Source organism: Scyliorhinus torazame, chromosome 2, assembly GCF_047496885.1.
Source record: "Scyliorhinus torazame isolate Kashiwa2021f chromosome 2, sScyTor2.1, whole genome shotgun sequence".
Taxonomy (NCBI): Eukaryota; Metazoa; Chordata; class Chondrichthyes; order Carcharhiniformes; family Scyliorhinidae; genus Scyliorhinus; species Scyliorhinus torazame.
The window spans coordinates 218,820,977-218,838,451 of NC_092708.1; the positions used below are offsets into that span (position 1 = coordinate 218,820,977).

At 46.1% G+C, this 17,475-nt stretch overlaps 1 protein-coding gene across 1 annotated transcript in view; it reads left to right on the forward strand.

Moving 5' to 3' along the window:
* LOC140395958 (pericentrin-like) overlaps positions 1-17,475 on the forward strand; it is a 401,239-nt gene that overhangs the window by 151,328 nt on the left and 232,436 nt on the right. Inside the window, 3 exon segments of the mRNA XM_072483987.1 lie at positions 617-1,107; positions 2,129-2,624; positions 15,427-15,657. Of these exon segments, the coding sequence (XP_072340088.1) occupies positions 617-1,107; positions 2,129-2,624; positions 15,427-15,657 (1,218 nt within the window).

A 17,475-nucleotide genomic window follows, 5' to 3' on the forward strand; every position in this document is an offset into this window, starting at 1 on the left:
ATGGAATTAGATAAGTGCCCGAAGGCTGTGGGGAAAGAGTGGGTAGTGAATGTAGCTTAGTTGCACTTTCAGAGAGCTCACACAAACTTTTTAAATTCTTTCTTGGGATGTGGGAATCATTGACAAAGCCATTGCCTATTCCCAATTGCTCTTGAACTGAGTGGCTTGTTAGACTATTCCAGCGGGCAGTTAAGATTCAACCACATTACCGTGGATTTGGAATCCATAAATGTCAGTCCAGGTAAAAATGTAAGGTTTACTTCTCTAAAGGGCATTAGTGAACCAGATCGATTTTTACAACAATCATGCTAGTTTCATGAGACTAGTTTTCGATTCATTGAATGTTTTCTGTGATCGGATTTGAATCCATATCTCTGGGGCTTTAGCTTGGGCCTCTGGATTTCTAGTCAAGTGACAATACCACTATATCACCATGTTCCGGTGAGCCACTTGGTGGGTGCAAATGGTGGCCTCCTGTGCTTTAACTGTTTTACGATTTTGTTATTCACATTAATGTTGTTACACTCAACTGTCACAAACAGGTGAATTTGATTTAATTCCCCCTCCTTGCAAATAGAAAATTAATTTTATAATTTCCTGTTATACTTATTTTCAGGATAAGTTACTGGAAGAAACAAATCGCAAACTTCATGCCAGCAGGGAAGCATTTGAAGCTAAAATGCAGGAATGTACAATTAAGAAAGAACGTGAGTTGAAGATTTTAAGAGAGGAGCTAGAAGTCAACCAGGAAGAGAAAATCTCAGCTTTACGCAATCAGCTTATCAGTGACTTTGAGGAAGAGAGACGAGCTTTAGAGCAGGAGTTTAACCAGAGAAATGTAGAAATGAATAAGCTTCAAGAAGAACAGCTTGCAACGATTTCTAATCTTGAGGCACAGCTAAAAGAAGAAAAAACTCACCTCCAGCAGCTCCAGGATAGCCTTACGAATGACCAGTCACCGGAAATTGTAGTGATACGTCAGAAAATCCAAGTGCAGTTTGATGCTGAACTTGCCATGGCCAAGTCTCTGATGGCAGAGGAGTTTGAGAAACTCCAAGTCAATGTGCAGGAGCAATCCGCTCTAAAACACCTGGAAGTACAGAACAGGTAAGTACTACCCATACATAGCTTGTGGAAGAAATGGTGCCTTGTGTGAGAACAATGGTCTGTGCTCTAGTACAAGTAATGCAGCTAGAATAACAGCTGGCTGTTACAGAGTGATCAAATTCCCTAAATGTCAGTGCACCAGTTGCCTGTGTAGCCTGAGAAACAATAGATAACATATATATACATTTATTTGACATCAATTAATTGCATTCAAGATTTATTGGCAGTTCACTGGGTGCTGAAGCATGAAATGTGCAATGAGAAAAGACCACTTGTGTCATAAAAGCAACTCTCTATGATGGCATATATAATTTATATCGGTTTGGTCTGTATCCTAACTGGTTTTAGCCTCTTGGAGGTAAATAAGGGCAGTAGAACTTTAAATTACAGGGAACTGAAATTTCTCTATAACCCTTGGTAATTAAGAGCTTTAGTTTAACATTTCAAAGCATCAATCTGTCTGTTGGTTGTTCTCAAGATATTATGGAATAATTTTCACTTTGTGCACATGCGAAAAGCTGATAGTTGCAGACTTGCAGTTGCCCTACTTGACCATTCCACAACTGCCAGCCTTCCTCTCGCATGCAACATAGAAAATAATGTGTTTCCAGGGCCTAACACGACTATTGATTGCATTTACAAAATATTCATCACCTGTCCCATAGAATGAGAAAAGTAAGTCACAGCCAAGCAAGTCATTGTATAGTACGCAATTTTGCATAACAGATTCTACCCAATTCATTTAATCTCCAGATGAATCTTTTGGTGCAGTCTATTTTCTCTACCCTTAACCTCCAGAAAGTGAAACACATGAATTATATTTCAAATAGGGGCCAGTGTCTTTGTTCCACTTGTCAATCTGAGACCATGTTTATTGTGATGCTATGCTTGTGCTTCCTTTCCAATAATGTGTGATGGTGGAGTTAAAATGGAAACTCATTTAAAATATTGAAGAGGATGTTTTGGTGTTAAAAATATTATAAAAATCCATTTTCTCTTGACATTCATATTAACTTTTTAGGTTCATGGAAGAGCACAGACAGATGATGGACAATTTTATGTCTGAACAGGAGATCCTTCTACAGGAGCTGAAGAAAAGACATACAGAGGAGTTAGAAAACCAAAGCAAACATCTGATGGAAAACCACTTGAATCAAGTAGAGGATCTGAAAGCTGGGCTGCACGCCAAGCATCAAGATGAAATGGAAGCTTTCGAGAAGGAGAAGTTGGCTGCATTGGAGACCTTAAAACTGAAACACTCAGCAGAACTGGAAGATGTAGCATGTAAACACCAGTCAGAGATTTACAGACTGCAGGAGGCAGTGAGAACCTATGAGGAAGATTTAGACACAATTAAGGGAGAGAGCGCTGAGAAACTAGATAGGGAAGTAAATCAGCTGAAAGCTGATCATGAAGCTGAATTGAGTAGTGCACAGGAGATGATCCGAATTGAATTAGCTGCCATACATATGGAAAAATTTAAAGCCATGGCTGCAGAACTGGGAGAAATCCACAAGGTTGGTAAACTTAATTACAGTTGTGTTACTTTGGTCCTGGACCAGACAAAAATAAACAAATTCTCTTGTATCCCAATTATTCAAATATTTAACTGCACTCAGCCTGGAGTACTTTTTAGTAGTTATCCAATGCACAGGTTTCTTCCTAGAAATGGTGAATAGGAAGCATGTTAAAAGAAGCCACTAAATATGCTGATGTAGGGTTGCCTTCTTGAACATTATATAATTTGATCCCGCCCTTTTTACCTTAAAAATAAATCTTACATCTATCTGTTTAATATATTAAAACCTTTTTGCATCCACTTCTTGTGCCAACTTTTCCAAGAATAAATATCTGTCCCCACATTTCATTTTAAAAAAAATATTTTATTTGGGCAGCACTGTAGCACAGTGATTAGCACAGTTGCTTCACAGCATCAGGGTCCCAGGTTTGATTCCTGGCGCTTGGGTCACCGTCTGTGCAGAGTCTGCACATTCTCCCCGTGTCTATGTGGATTTCCTCCGGGTCCTCCAGTTTCCTCCCACAGTCCAAAGATATGCAGGTTAGGTGGATTGGCCATGCTAAAAAATTGCCCTTAGTGTCCAAAAAGGTTAGGTGGGGTTAAGTAGGGTGCTCTTTCGAAGGGCCGGTGCAGACTCAATGGGCTGAATGGTCTCCTTCTCACTGTAAATTCTATGATTGAGGAATTTGCATAAACAAACAAAAGCAGAAGTTAAATTATACAACGTAATAAAGAATCAACACCCACTCCAGCCCCTGCCATGCCCCCTTCTCCCATCCTGCCTGCCCTATTTTAACTCCCTTATGACCCCATCCCCTTCTGCTTGTACCTCAATCCTCCTTAAAGAAGTCAATGAATGGCTTCCACCTCCAAGCAAACCCATCAACCCTCCCCCTCAGGATGAGCTTTACCATCTCCAGCCTCTGGAATTCCACCAGGTCGCTCACCCACACCCCCGCTTTTGGCAGCTCCGAGTCCCTCCATCCAAGCAAAATTTTTTCCGGGCTATCAGGGAGACAAAGGCCAAAACATCGGTCTCTCTCACCCCCTGGACTCCCGGCTCTTCTGACACCCCAAATATTGCCACATCTGGGCTCGGGGCCACCTTTAACCCCACACCACGGACATTACATCTGCAAATCCCTGCCAGAACCACTTTAGCTTCCGATATGCCCAAAACATTCGCGGGTCTCCCCCGTGCACCACCCACACCTATCCTCTACTCCCTCAAAGGATCTACTCATCTGCGCAGCCATTATATGAGCCCTGTGGACTACTGTAAACTGAATAAGGCTGAGCCTTGCAAGGACGAGGACCCGTTCACCCTCCACAGAGCCTCCTCCCAAGTCCAGGCCTCATTTCCGCTGGATGTCCCCCACCGGGGCCCTCTACCAATCCATCAGCTCCTTGTCGACCTCGGACACCTTCCCCTCCCCTATCTCCTTCCTCGACAACACCTTACTTTGCAGCCCCAAGGGCGGCAACCTGGGAAAGGACGGCACCTCTCTCCTCATGAAATCCCGGACCTGCAAGTACCTGAAACCATTCTCCCTGGGCACTTCATACTCTTCCTCCAGGTCCTCTAATTTCTCAAAGCTTCCCCCTATGAACAGGTCCCCGAATTGCTCAATCCCTGTCTGCTGCCACCCACGAAACATCCTGCCCCTCCGGGAGCATCATAAACACATTAAGCAGCCTCCTCACATTTGCCGACAACTGTCTCCCTTTCACAAACCCCGTTTGGTCCTTGCCTATCACCCCCCGGGGCACAGTCCTCAATTTGCGAAGCCAACACCTTCGCCAACAACTCAACGTCCAGATTCAACAACAATATCAGACGGAATGATCCACACTGCTCCGGATCCTTGTCCTTCTTCAATATCAGGGAGATGGATGCCTGCAACAATGTGGGGGGGGGGGGGGGGAAGTTCCCCCCTCTCCCGAGATTCATTGAATTTCCTCACAGCAACGGCCCCAGGTACCCCCCAAACGTTTTATAAAACTCCACCGGGACCCATCGGGCCTTGGGCCTTCCCAGCCTACAACGTCCCCAATACTCATCCTCAACCCGATAGGGGCCCCCAATCCCTGCACCAACTCCTCATCCACGCTGGAAAACTCTAACCCGTCCAGGAACTGCCGCATTCCCGCTCCCCGGTATCATTCAGCTTTGTGTATCCCCGAATAGCGGTCCTCACCCACTTGCACATCTCCTCATCCGCAAACAGCCCTACATCCAGCCTCCACTGCAGTCAATCTGGGAGTACACCCTGTGCACATGGGAGAAATACAAAAATTCCTTTGCCCTGGCCTCCCAAACCTCCACGGGTCCACCCCTCCCAAATGCTCCATAAACCCCTTCGGCTCCCTTGCAACTCGACCGGTCCAAACTTGGCTCAATGAAGGTGTTAAAATCCCCCCACCACACATGATCCAACCGAAGTGAGTCGAAGTCCAGGATCGTCCCCAGCACCCACCTCAAAAAATCCACATCATCCCTATTAGGGGCAAAAATGTCTACCACGACCATCGACATCCCCACCAGCTTCCCACTCATCATCACGAACCTCCCCCCGAATCGGCCACAATGTTAACCACCTTGTATGCCACCTGCTTGTTCACCAGCACCGCCATCCCCCTCGTCTTCACGCCCACGCCCGAATGGAACACCTGCCCTACCCATCCTTTCCTCAACCTTGTCTGGTCACCAATCTTTAAATGCGTCTTGTAGAAAAGCCACGTCCGCCTTCAGACTCCTCAGGTGCCGAACGCATGACCGTTTGACCAGCCCATTCAGCCCCCTCAAATGACCAGCCTGGTTGGGGACCCCCCCCCCACTTGCCGATCAACCATGCCCCTTCTTGGGCCAGCGCCCAGTTCATGTCACACGACCCTCCAGGCCCACCCTCTGATGTCCACCGTCATCACTCCTTTTCCAACTGTGCCATAACTACCACCCCCCACTGTTCGCCCTTGTTAACTAGCCTGCCCAGCTAGCATGGCAGCCTCCACCCAAGACCTCCAAACCCCAACACCCCCATTCGTGACAAAGTCTCCCAAGAAACAAAGAAACAGAAAAAGATGCACTTATCCTTGATACTCCCCAAACACCCTGCCACCAAACCCTCCAGGGCCTCCCTCCTCTTTTACATAAGAACTAGGAGCAGGAGTAGGCCATCTGCCCTCTTGAGCCTGCTCCGCTATTCAATGAGATCATGGCTGATCTTTTGTGGACTCAGCTCCACTTTCCGCCCGAACACCATAACTCTTAACCCCTTTATTCTTCAAAAATCTATCTATCTTTATCGTAAAAACATTTAACGAAGGAACCTCTACTGCTTCACTGGGCAAGGAATTCCATAGATTCACAACCCTTTGGGTGAAGAATTTCCTCCTAAACTCAGTCCTAAATTTACTTCCCCTTATTTTGAGGCTATGCCGCCTAGTTATGCTTTCACCCGCCAGTGGAAACAACGTGCCCGCATCTATCCTATCTATTCCTTTCATAATTTTATATGTTTCTATAAGATCCTCCGCATCCTTCTAAATTCCGAGTACAGTCCCAGCCTATTCAACCTCTCCTCGTAATCCAACCCCTTCAGCTCTGGGATTAACCTAGTGAATCTCCTCTGCAAACCCTCCAGAGCCAGTATGTCCTTTCTCAGGTAAGGAGACCAAAACTGAACACAAAGGAGATTTACCAGGATGTTGCCTGGAATGGAGAGTAGCTCTTACGAGGAAAGGTTGAGGGTGCTAGGCCTTTTCTCATTAGAACGGAGAAGGATGAGGGGCGACTTGATAGAGGTTAATAAGATGATATGGGGAATAGATAGAGTAGACAGTCAGAGACTTTTTCCCCTGGTGGAACAAACCATCACAAGGGGACATAAATTTAAGGTGAATGGTGGAAGATATAGGGGGGATGTCAGAGGTAGGTTCTTTACCCAGAGAGTAGTGGGGGCATGGAATGCACTGCCTGTGGAAGTAGTTGAGTCGGAAACATTAGGGACCTTCAAGCAGCTATTGGATAGGTACATGGATTAAGGGAAAATGATATAGTGTAGATTTATTTGTTCTTAAGGGCAGCACGGTAGCATTGTGGATAGCACAATTGCTTCACAGCTCCAGGGTCCCAGGTTCGATTCCGGCTTGGGTCACTGTCTGTGCGGAGTCTGACGGAATCCTCCCCGTGTCTGCGTGGGTTTCCTCCGGGTGCTCCGGTTTCCTCCCACAGTCCAAAGATGTGCAGGTTAGGTGGATTGGCCTTGATAAATTGCCCTTAGTGTCCAAAATTGCCCTTGGTGTTGGGTGGAGGTGTTGAGTTTGGTAGGGTGCTCTTTCCAAGAGCTGGTGCAGACTCAATGGGCCGAATGGCCTCCTTCTGCACTGTAAATTCAATGATAATCTATGATTAATCTAGGACAAAGGTTCGGCACAACATCGTGGGCTGAAGGGCCTGATCTGTGCTGTATTTTTCTATGTTCTAATACTCCAGGTGTGGCCTCACTAACACCTTATACAATTGCAGCATAACCTCCCTAGTCTTCAACTCCATCCCTCCAGCAATGAAGGACAAAATTCCATTTGCCTTCTTAATCACCTGTTGCACCTGTAAACCAACTTTTTGCGACTCATGCACTAACACATCCAGGTCTCTCTGCACAGCATGTTTTAATATTTTATCATTTAAATAATAATCCCGTTTGCTGTTATTCCTACCAAAATGGATAACTCACATTTGTCAACATTGTATTCCATCTGCCAGACGCTAGCCCATTCACTTAACCTATCCAAATCCCTCTGCAGACTTCCAGTATCCTCTGCACTTTTTGCTTTACCACTCATCTTAGTGTCATCTGCAAACTTGGACACATTGCCCTTGGTCCCCAACTCCAAATCACCTATGACAATTGTGAGCCCAACACTGATCCCTGAGGGACACAACTAGCTACTGATTGCCAACCAGCGAAACACCCATTAATCCCCACTCTTTGCTTTCTGTTAATTAACCAATCCTCCATCCATGCTACTACTTTACCCTTAATGCCATGCATCTTTATCTTATGCAGCAACCTTTTGTGTGGCACCTTGGCAAAAGCTTTCTGGAAATCCAGATATACCACATCCATTGGCTCCCCGTTGGCTACCGCACTGGTAATGTCCTCAAAAAATTCCACTAAATTAGTTAGGCACGCCCTGCCCTTTATGAACCCATGCTGCGTCTCCCAATGGGACAATTTCCATCCAGATGCCTCGCTATTTCTTCCTTGATGATAGATTCCAGCATCTTCCCTACTACCGAAATTAAGCTAACTGGCCTATAATTACCCACTTTCTGCCTACCTCCTTTTTTAAACAGTGGTGTCACGTTTGCTAATTTCTAATCCACCGGGACCACCCCAGAGTCTAGTGAATTTTGGTCAATTATCACTAGTGCATTTGCAATTTCCCTAGCCATCTCTTTTAGCACTCTGGGATGCATTCCATCAGGGCAAGGAGACTTGTCTACTTTTAGCCCCATTAGCTTGCCCATCACTACCTCCTTAGTGATAACAATCATCTCAAGGTCCTCACCTGTCATAGCCTCATTTCTATCAGTCACTGGCATGTTATTTGTGTCTTCCACTGAACACCGACCCAAAAAACCTGTTCAGTTCCTCAGCCATTTCCTCATCTCTCATTATTTTTTTTTTAATAAATATTTTATTGAAAATTTTTGGTCAACCAACACAGTACATTGTGCATCCTTTACACAATATTATAACAACACAAATAACAATGACCTATTTTATAAACAAAAAATGAATAAATAATAAATAACAAAAATGAAAACTAACCCTAATTGGCAACTGCCTTATCACAAGTAACACACTCCAAAAATATAATTTAACAGTCCAATATATAATTATCTGTCGCAACGACCTATACATATTATACAGTATATATTAACAACCCTGAGAGTCCTTCTGGTTCCTCCCCCCCCCCCCCCCCCCCCCCCCCCCCCCCCCCCCCCCGATCCTGGGCTGCTGCTGCTGCCTTCTTTTTTCCATTCCATCTATCTTTCTGCGAGGTATTCGACCAACGGTTGCCACCGCCTGGTGAACCCTTGAGCCGACCCCCTTAGAACGAACTTAATCCGCTCTAGCTTTATAAACCCTTCCATGTCATTTATCCAGGTCTCCACCCCCGGGGGCTTGGCTTCTTTCCACATTAACAATATCCTGCGCCGGGCTACTAGGGACGCAAAGGCCAAAACATCGGCCTCTCTCGCCTCCTGCACTCCCGGCTCTTGTGCAACCCCAAATATAGCCAACCCCCAGCTTGGTTCGACCCGGACCCCCACTACTTTTGAAAGCACCTTTGTCACCCCCATCCAAAACCCCTGTAGTGCCGGGCATGACCAAAACATATGGGTATGATTCGCTGGGCTTCTCGAGCACCTCGCACACCTATCCTCCACCCCAAAAAATTTACTGAGCCGTGCTCCAGTCATATGCGCCCTGTGTAATACCTTAAACTGAATCAGGCTTAGCCTGGCACACGAGGACGACGAGTTTACCCTGCTTAGGGCATCTGTCCACAGCCCCTCCTTGATCTCCTCCCCTGGCTCTTCTTCCCATTTCCCTTTTAGTTCATCTACCATAGTCTCCCCTTCGTCCCTCATTTCCCTATATATATCTGACACCTTACCATCCCCCACCCATGTCTTTGAGATCACTCTGTCCTGCACCTCTTGTGTCGGGAGCTGCGGGAATTCCCTCACCTGTTGCCTCGCAAAAGCCCTCAGTTGCATATACCTGAATGCATTCCCTTGGGGCAACCCATATTTCTCGGTCAGCGCTCCCAGACTCGCGAACTTCCCATCCACAAACAGATCTTTCAGTTGCGTTATTCCTGCTCTTTGCCACATTCCATATCCCCCATCCATTCCCCCCGGGGCAAACCTATGGTTGTTTCTTATCGGGGACCCCCCCAAGGCTCCAGTCTTTCCCCTATGCCGTCTCCACTGTCCCCAAATCTTCAGTGTAGCCACGACCACCGGGCTTGTGGTGTAGTTCCTCGGTGAGAACGGCAATGGGGCTGTCACCATAGCCTGTAGGCTAGTCCCCCTACAGGACGCCATCTCTAATCTCTTCCACGGCGCTCCCTCCTCCTCTCCCATCCACTTACTCACCATTGAAATATTAGCGGCCCAATAATACTCACTTAGGCTCGGTCGTGCCAGCCCCCCCCTATCCCTGCTACGCTGTAAGAATCCCTTCCTCACTCTCGGGGTCTTCCCGGCCCACACAAAACCCATGATGCTCTTTTCAATCCTTTTTAAAAAAAAAAAAAAGCCTTTGTGATCACCACCGGGAGGCACTGAAACACAAAGAGGAATCTCGGGAGGACCACCATCTTAACCGCCTGCACCCTCCCTGCCAGTGACAGGGATACCATATCCCATCTCTTAAAATCCTCCTCCATTTGTTCCACCAACCGCGTTAAATTTAACCGATGCAATGTGCCCCAATTCTTGGCTATCTGGATCCCCAGGTAACGAAAGTCCCCTGTTACCTTCCTCAACGGTAGGGCCTCTATTTCTCTACTCTGCTCCCCTGGATGCACCACAAACAACTCACTTTTTCCCCATGTTCAATTTATACCCTGAAAAATCCCCAAACTCCCCAAGTATCCGCATTATTTCTGGCATCCCCTCCGCCGGGTCTGCCACGTATAGTAGCAAATCGTCCACATACAAAGATACCCGGTGTTCTTCTCCTCCTCTAAGTACTCCCATCCACTTCTTGGAACCCCTCAACGCTATCGCCAGGGGCTCAATCGCCAGTGCAAACAATAATGGGGACAGAGGGCATCCCTGCCTTGTCCCTCTATGGAGCCGAAAATATGCAGATCCCCGTCCATTCGTGACCACGCTCGCCATCGGGGCCCTATACAACAGCTGCACCCATCTAACATACCCCTCTCCAAAACCAAATCTCCTCAATTCCTCCCACAAATAATCCCACTCCACTCTATCAAATGCTTTCTCGGCATCCATCGCCACTACTATCTCCGTTTCCCCCTCTGGTGGGGCCATCATCATTACCCCTAACAGCCTCCGTATATTCGTGTTCAGCTGTCTCCCCTTCACAAACCCAGTTTGGTCCTCGTGGACCACCCCCGGGACACATTCCTCTATTCTCATTGCCATTACCTTGGCCAGGATCTTGGCATCTACATTTAGGAGGGAAATAGGTCTATAGGACCCGCATTGTAGCGGGTCCTTTTCCTTCTTTAAGAGAAGCGATATCGTTGCTTCAGACATAGTCGGGGGCAGTTGTCCCCTTTCCTTTGCCTCATTAAAGGTCCTCGTCAATACCGGGGCGAGCAAGTCCACATATTTTCTATAGAATTCGACTGGGAATCCATCCGGTCCCGGGGCCTTTCCCGCCTGCATGCTCCTAATTCCTTTCACCACTTCTTCTACCTCGATCTGTGCTCCCAGTCCTACCCTTTCCTGCTCTTCCACCTTGGGAAATTCCAGCCGATCCAAGAAGCCCATCATTCTCTCCCTCCCATCCGGGGGTTGAGCTTCATATAATTTTTTATAAAATGTCTTGAACACTCCATTCACTCTCTCCGCTCCCCGCTCCATCTCTCCTTCCTCATCCCTCACTCCCCCTATTTCCCTCGCTGCTCCCCTTTTCCTCAATTGGTGTGCCAGCAACCTGCTCGCCTTCTCCCCATATTCGTACTGTACACCCTGTGCCTTCCTCCATTGTGCCTCTGCAGTGCCCGTAGTCAGCAAGTCAAATTCTACATGTAGCCTTTGCCTTTCCCTGTACAGTCCCTCCTCCGGTGCTTCCGCATATTGTCTGTCCACCCTCAAAAGTTCTTGCAGCAACCGCTCCCGTTCCTTACTCTCCTGCTTCCCTTTATGTGCCCTTATTGATATCAGCTCCCCTCTAACCACCGCCTTCAACGCCTCCCAGACCACTTCCACCTGGACCTCCCCATTATCATTGAGTTCCAAGTACTTTTCAATGCACCTCCTCACCCTTAGACACACACCCTCATCTGCCATTAGTCCCATGTCCATTCTCCAGGGTGGGCGCCCTCCTGTTTCCTCCCCTATCTCCAAGTCTACCCAGTGTGGAGCGTGATCCGAAATGGCTATAGCCGTATACTCCGTTCCCCTCACCTTCGGGATCAACGCCCTTCCCAGCACAAAAAAGTCTATTCGCGAGTTGACTTTATGGACATAGGAGAAAAACAAGAACTCCTTACTCCTAGGTCTGCTAAATCTCCACGGGTCTACACCTCCCATCTGCTCCATAAAATCTTTAAGTACCTTGGCCGCTCATTCCAGTTTTTCTTCCACAATAAAAGTCCACGCTTCATCCGCCGTCTCAAAGTAGTGGTGCCTCCCTCGATATGTGACCCACAGTCTTGCCGGTTGCAGCATTCCAAATTTTATCTTCTTTTTATGAAGCACCGCCTTGGCCCGATTAAAGCTCGCCCTCCTTCTCGCCACCTCCGCACTCCAGTCTTGATAAACGCGGATCACCGCGTTCTCCCATTTACTGCTCCGAGTTTTCTTTGCCCATCTAAGGACCATTTCTCTATGCTTAAAACGGAGGAATCTCACCACTATGGCTCTGGGAATTTCTCCTGCTCTCGGCCCTCGCGCCATCACTCGGTATGCTCCCTCCACCTCCAACGGACCCGCCGTGGCCTCCGCTCCCATTAACGAGTGCAGCATCGTGCTCACATATGCCCCGACGTCCGCTCCCTCCACACCTTCAGGAAGACCAAGAATCCTCAGGTTGTTCCTCCTTGCGTTGTTCTCCAGTGCCTCCAACCTTTCCACACATCGTTCCTGATGTGCCTCATGCGTCTCCGTCTTCACAACCAGGCCCTGTATGTCGTCCTCATTCTCGGCTGCCTTTGCCTTCACGACCCGAAGCTCCCGCTCCTGGGTCTTTTATTCCTCCTTTAGCCCTTCGATCGCCTGTAGTATCGGGGCCAACAGCTCTTTCTTCATTTCCTTTTTGAGCTCTTCCACACAGCATTTCAAGAACTCTTGTTGTTCAGGGCCCCATGTTAAACTGCCACCTTCCGACGCCATCTTGGTTTTTGCTTGCCTTCCTTGCCGCTGTTCTAAAGGATCCACTGCAATCCGGCCACTTTCTCCTCCTTTTTTCATCCGTATCCAGGGGGGATTCCCTTCTGGTTTACCGCACAGTGTTTTTAGCCGTCAAAATTGCCGTTGGGGCTCCTATCAAGAGCCCAAAAGTCCGTTTCACCGGGAGCTGCCGAAACGTGCGACTCAGCTGGTCATCGCCGCACCCGGAAGTCTCTCATCTCTCATTATTAAATCTCCCTTCTCATCCTCTAAAGGACCAATATTTACCGTAGCCACTCTTTTTTTTGTTTTATATATTTGTAGAAACTTTTACAATTTGTTATATTCTGAGCAAGCTTACTCTCATAATCTATCTTGCTCTTCTTTATAGCTTTTTTAGTAGCTTTCTGTTGCCCCCTAAAGATTTCCCAGTCCTTAGTCTCCCACTAATCTTTGCCACTTTGTATGCTTTTTCCTTCAATTTGATACTCCCTTATTTCCTGAGGTATCCACGGTCGATTTTCCCTCTTTCTACCGTCCTTCCTTTATGAGCACTGAAAAATCGCTTGGAAGGTTCTCCACTGTTCCTCAACTGTTTCACCATAAAGTCTTTGCTCCCAGTCTACCTTAGCTAGCTCTTCTCTCATCCCATTATAATCTCCTTTGTTTAAGCACAAAACACTAGTGTTTGATTTTACCTTCTCACCCTCCATCTATATTTTAAATTCCATCATATTGTGATCGCTCCTTCTGAGAGGATCCCTCACTATGAGATCATTAATTAATCCTGTTTCATTACACAGGACCAAATCTAGGACCGCTTGTTCATACTGTTCTAGGAAACTATCACGGATACATTCTATAAACTCCTCCTCAAGGCTGCCTTGACCGACCTGGTTAAACCAATCGACATGTAGATTAAAATCCCCCATGATAACTGCTGTACCATTTCTATATGCATCAGTTATTTCTTTGTTTATTATCCGCCCCACTATAATGCTACTATTTGGTGGCCTATAGACTACTCCTATCAGTGACTTTTTCACCTTACTATTCCTGATTTCCACCCAAATGGATTCAACCTCATCTGCCATAGCACCGATGTCATCCCTTACTATTGCCCGGATGTCATCCTTAAATAACAGAGCTACACCTTCTCCATTACCATCCACTCTGTCCTTCCGAATAGTTTGATACCCGTGGATATTTAACTCCCAGTCGTGACCATCCTTTAACCATGTTTCAGTAATGGCCACTAAATCATAGTCATTCACAATGATTTGCGCCATCAACTCATTTACCTTATTCCGGATACTACAAGTATTCAGGTAAAGTACACTTATATTGGCTTTTATACCTCTGTTTTGAAGCTTGATCAGTAACCTCGCCTAAGTTATTTTTCCTCTTAACTTTTCTCCTAATTTTCCTTGTTGTTGAACCCATATCTTCGTGTAACAACCTGCCGCGTCGCTTTCCATTTCTGTTTTTACTTCCCATTTTATTCCTGGGCCTATACACTGAGCTCCCCTCATTCACTGTACCCTGAGCTGTCGCCCTTTTTGATTTCTGACTACGGCTTCTTTGCGTTACACTTTCCCCCTTAGTGCCTTTTCTTTCTGTCCCTATTTTACTACCTTCCGACTTCCTGCATCGGTTCCCACCCCCCTGCCACATTAGTTGACGGAACTTATCATTTAAAAAGTCCACCAGCTGCTCTGTTGACCACTGGGTGGTCAGAATAGGTCCGCCATCTTGTCCTGTGGCGCACCACAAAGACTCTCCTGCTCCAACAGCTCCCTTCTTCTTGACCCACTCCTAATTCATGGATCCATCCACCAACCACATCAAAGGAGTTACACCTCCTGGCACTCCTACACCTCTTTCCATCCAGATTTCACCCCTCAGATGGGGATAGGACAGGAAAATTCCACCTTGAGTGGGAGCTACCAAATGCGCAACTACTCACTCCATGACTGCAACCGGAAGTCACCCGTCCCCACATTTTGTTGAATCATAGAAACTTGCAGCATTTAACGAGACCATTTGCGTTGTCTTGCCTGTGCTGGATCTCTGAAAGAACAGTCAAACTTATTGCTGCATTGCGACAACATATATTTATAGCCCAGAAAACCTAAATGTAGGGAATACTCAGCAATTCTGACAACATCTTTATAGAAAGGAACAGGGTTACCATTTCAAATTTGTGACCTTTCCAAGTGGAGGAATTAAAATTGGTAATGCTCAAGAGGTGAGATTTAGATCACCCGCAGTTATTGGAGAGTGGTGGTACTGGGGGAAGATTGAGATAGGGAAGGGTGAGGCTGTGAGGGATTTGAAAGCATGGATGGATATGAATCAATTAAGTGGTGAAGGGCCAACATTTTTCCTATTAACCTATGAATTCCTCATACTGATGTATCTGTCTAACTCTTAAAATTATTTGTGAAATCGACATCCACTAGCTTCTTGGGCATTGTTCCAGACCCCAACAACTGAGGGAATTGTTTTTTTCTTTTAATTATAATGGAAACTGCTGATGTATTTCTGTATTACAGCCCATCCTGCTCTTGATTCCTAAGTTGTCATTGAATTTGAGATGTATTCATGAATTTTAAAAAAGCAGAAAACCTATTTTGAAGTCGTGGCTGAATCAACTTTTGACATTTGCTCACTTATCTCGATTGATTTGCAGGTAGATTTGGAGGCAGCTCTGGGCAACCTGAAGGCTTTACTGGAACAGGAGCATCAGAGCCGTCTTGATGTGATTCGAGAAGAAGTCCTTCGCCTTGAAGATCAGCATCAGCAGGCCCTCAAGGAACTTCAAATGTTGCAGTCCATGGAAGCGGAGAATCAGAAAGAGGAGTACACACGGAAGCTTAGTGAAGAGCTGAAGAAGATTCAAATGTACAGTCAAAAAGAACAGGTTTGTGTTTATTCAAGTTCAGCATGAGCTGAACTTCTAGCATGCAGCATTTCTGATCAATGGCCGTTCAGCCCTGCTCCCGTTAACGTGAAGAGGACAACCTGGTCCATGGTGTAAAAACAGAAAATACTGGATAAACTCAGCATGTCTGGCAGGATTTGTGGAGAGAGAAACAGAGTGAATGTTTTGAGTCCGTAATCCCCCTTCCACAGAGCTGTCCCCGATAACCCTGGTTCGGCTATATACTAGAACTGGGAGATGAAATCAGTGAGCTGTTTGTGAATGGAAAATGTCCATCAGAAATTGAATCTGCATTTGAAAAGCTGATATATTCCTGGCTGGTTGGTGAAAGATAGAACTGGAGCCAATCTTTATATCCTTTTATATTTACTTACAGTTAATATTACAAACACACATCTTCAAACCCAACAACCACAGTTTCAGTCTGTTTCTATGTCTATTTTTATATGGAATCGACTGAACCCCAAGTTAATGCCCAATGCCTGCACACAGTTAAAATAACACACTATCAACATACACTCAGGTTCAATGTCAGCTGTTGGCCTCTTATTACCATGAGTCTTCCCAGTATTTAGGTGTGCAATACTGTTGACCCAGAGGCATATAATATAAACCCCTATGTATGTGAACTGGATACTGTAAACCTGCAGGTGACTTTGTGCATGTATTTCATGCCTACTGTTAGGCTGACTCAAATGAGAGGCAATTACAAATCATTTGTTTCACATGGATGCGGTGTCCAGTAAATTTTAGCTTCTTCCTACTCCTTTTTAATTGAAAGATAACCTAAATATGTCATATCTGTGCGGAGTTTGCACGTTCTCCCCGTGTCTGCGTGGGTTTCCTCCGGGTGCTCCGGTTTCCTCCCACAGTCCAAAGACGTGCAAGTTAGGTGGATTGGCCATGATAAATTGCCCTTAGTGACCAAAAAAGGTTAAGAGGGGTTATTGGGTTACGGGGATAGGGTGGAAGTGAGGGCTTAAATGGGTCGGTGCAGACTCAATGGGCTGAATGGCCTTCTTCTGCACTGTATGTTCTATGTTTGTTCTATATTTACACTATTAGTGGGCTAAATAAATTTATCTCACGAATATTATTCCAGAATCTATTTGGCAAACCACTTGGGGAGAGACTTCACTCTGGTTCTCTTTCTTACCAGATCACGGAGACGGTGCATGTATCTTTTAGTTAATCTCGCATAAGTGTCTTGAAATTGGTTGCAACAAGGCAGCTGAATTCTTGGAAAGTTGATAGATCCAAGGCAGTACTGTGTGGATGAAGGACCTTTTAAAGTTCGAATTTCGAAAGAAAATAGAATCATAGAATCTCTACAGAGCAGAAGGAGACCATTCAGCCCATTGAGCCTGCATCGACTCTCCGAAAGAGAACCCTACCGAGGCCCATTTCCCCCATCCTATCTCTTTTAAACATTTGGACACAAAGGGACAATTTAGAATGGCCAATCCCCCTAACCTGCACATCTTTGGACTGTGGGACGAAATCCACGCAGACAGGGGGAAAATGTGTAAATTCCATACAGTCAGTGACTCTAGGTCGGAATCGAACCTGGGTTCCTGGCACTGTGAGACAGCAGTGCTAATCGCTCTGCCACCATGCCATCCAATGTTGTATAGGATCCAAAAACCTTGGCTAAATCTGCGAGATTATGAAATAATAAACTGAGCTAACTTGACTTATTTAATGGACTGCCTGATCAAAACTGATGACCTGTCATGGATGAACAGAATGAAGTCTGGAGTAATTTTTTATCGGAACTAGAAAAAGTTAGAGATTTAC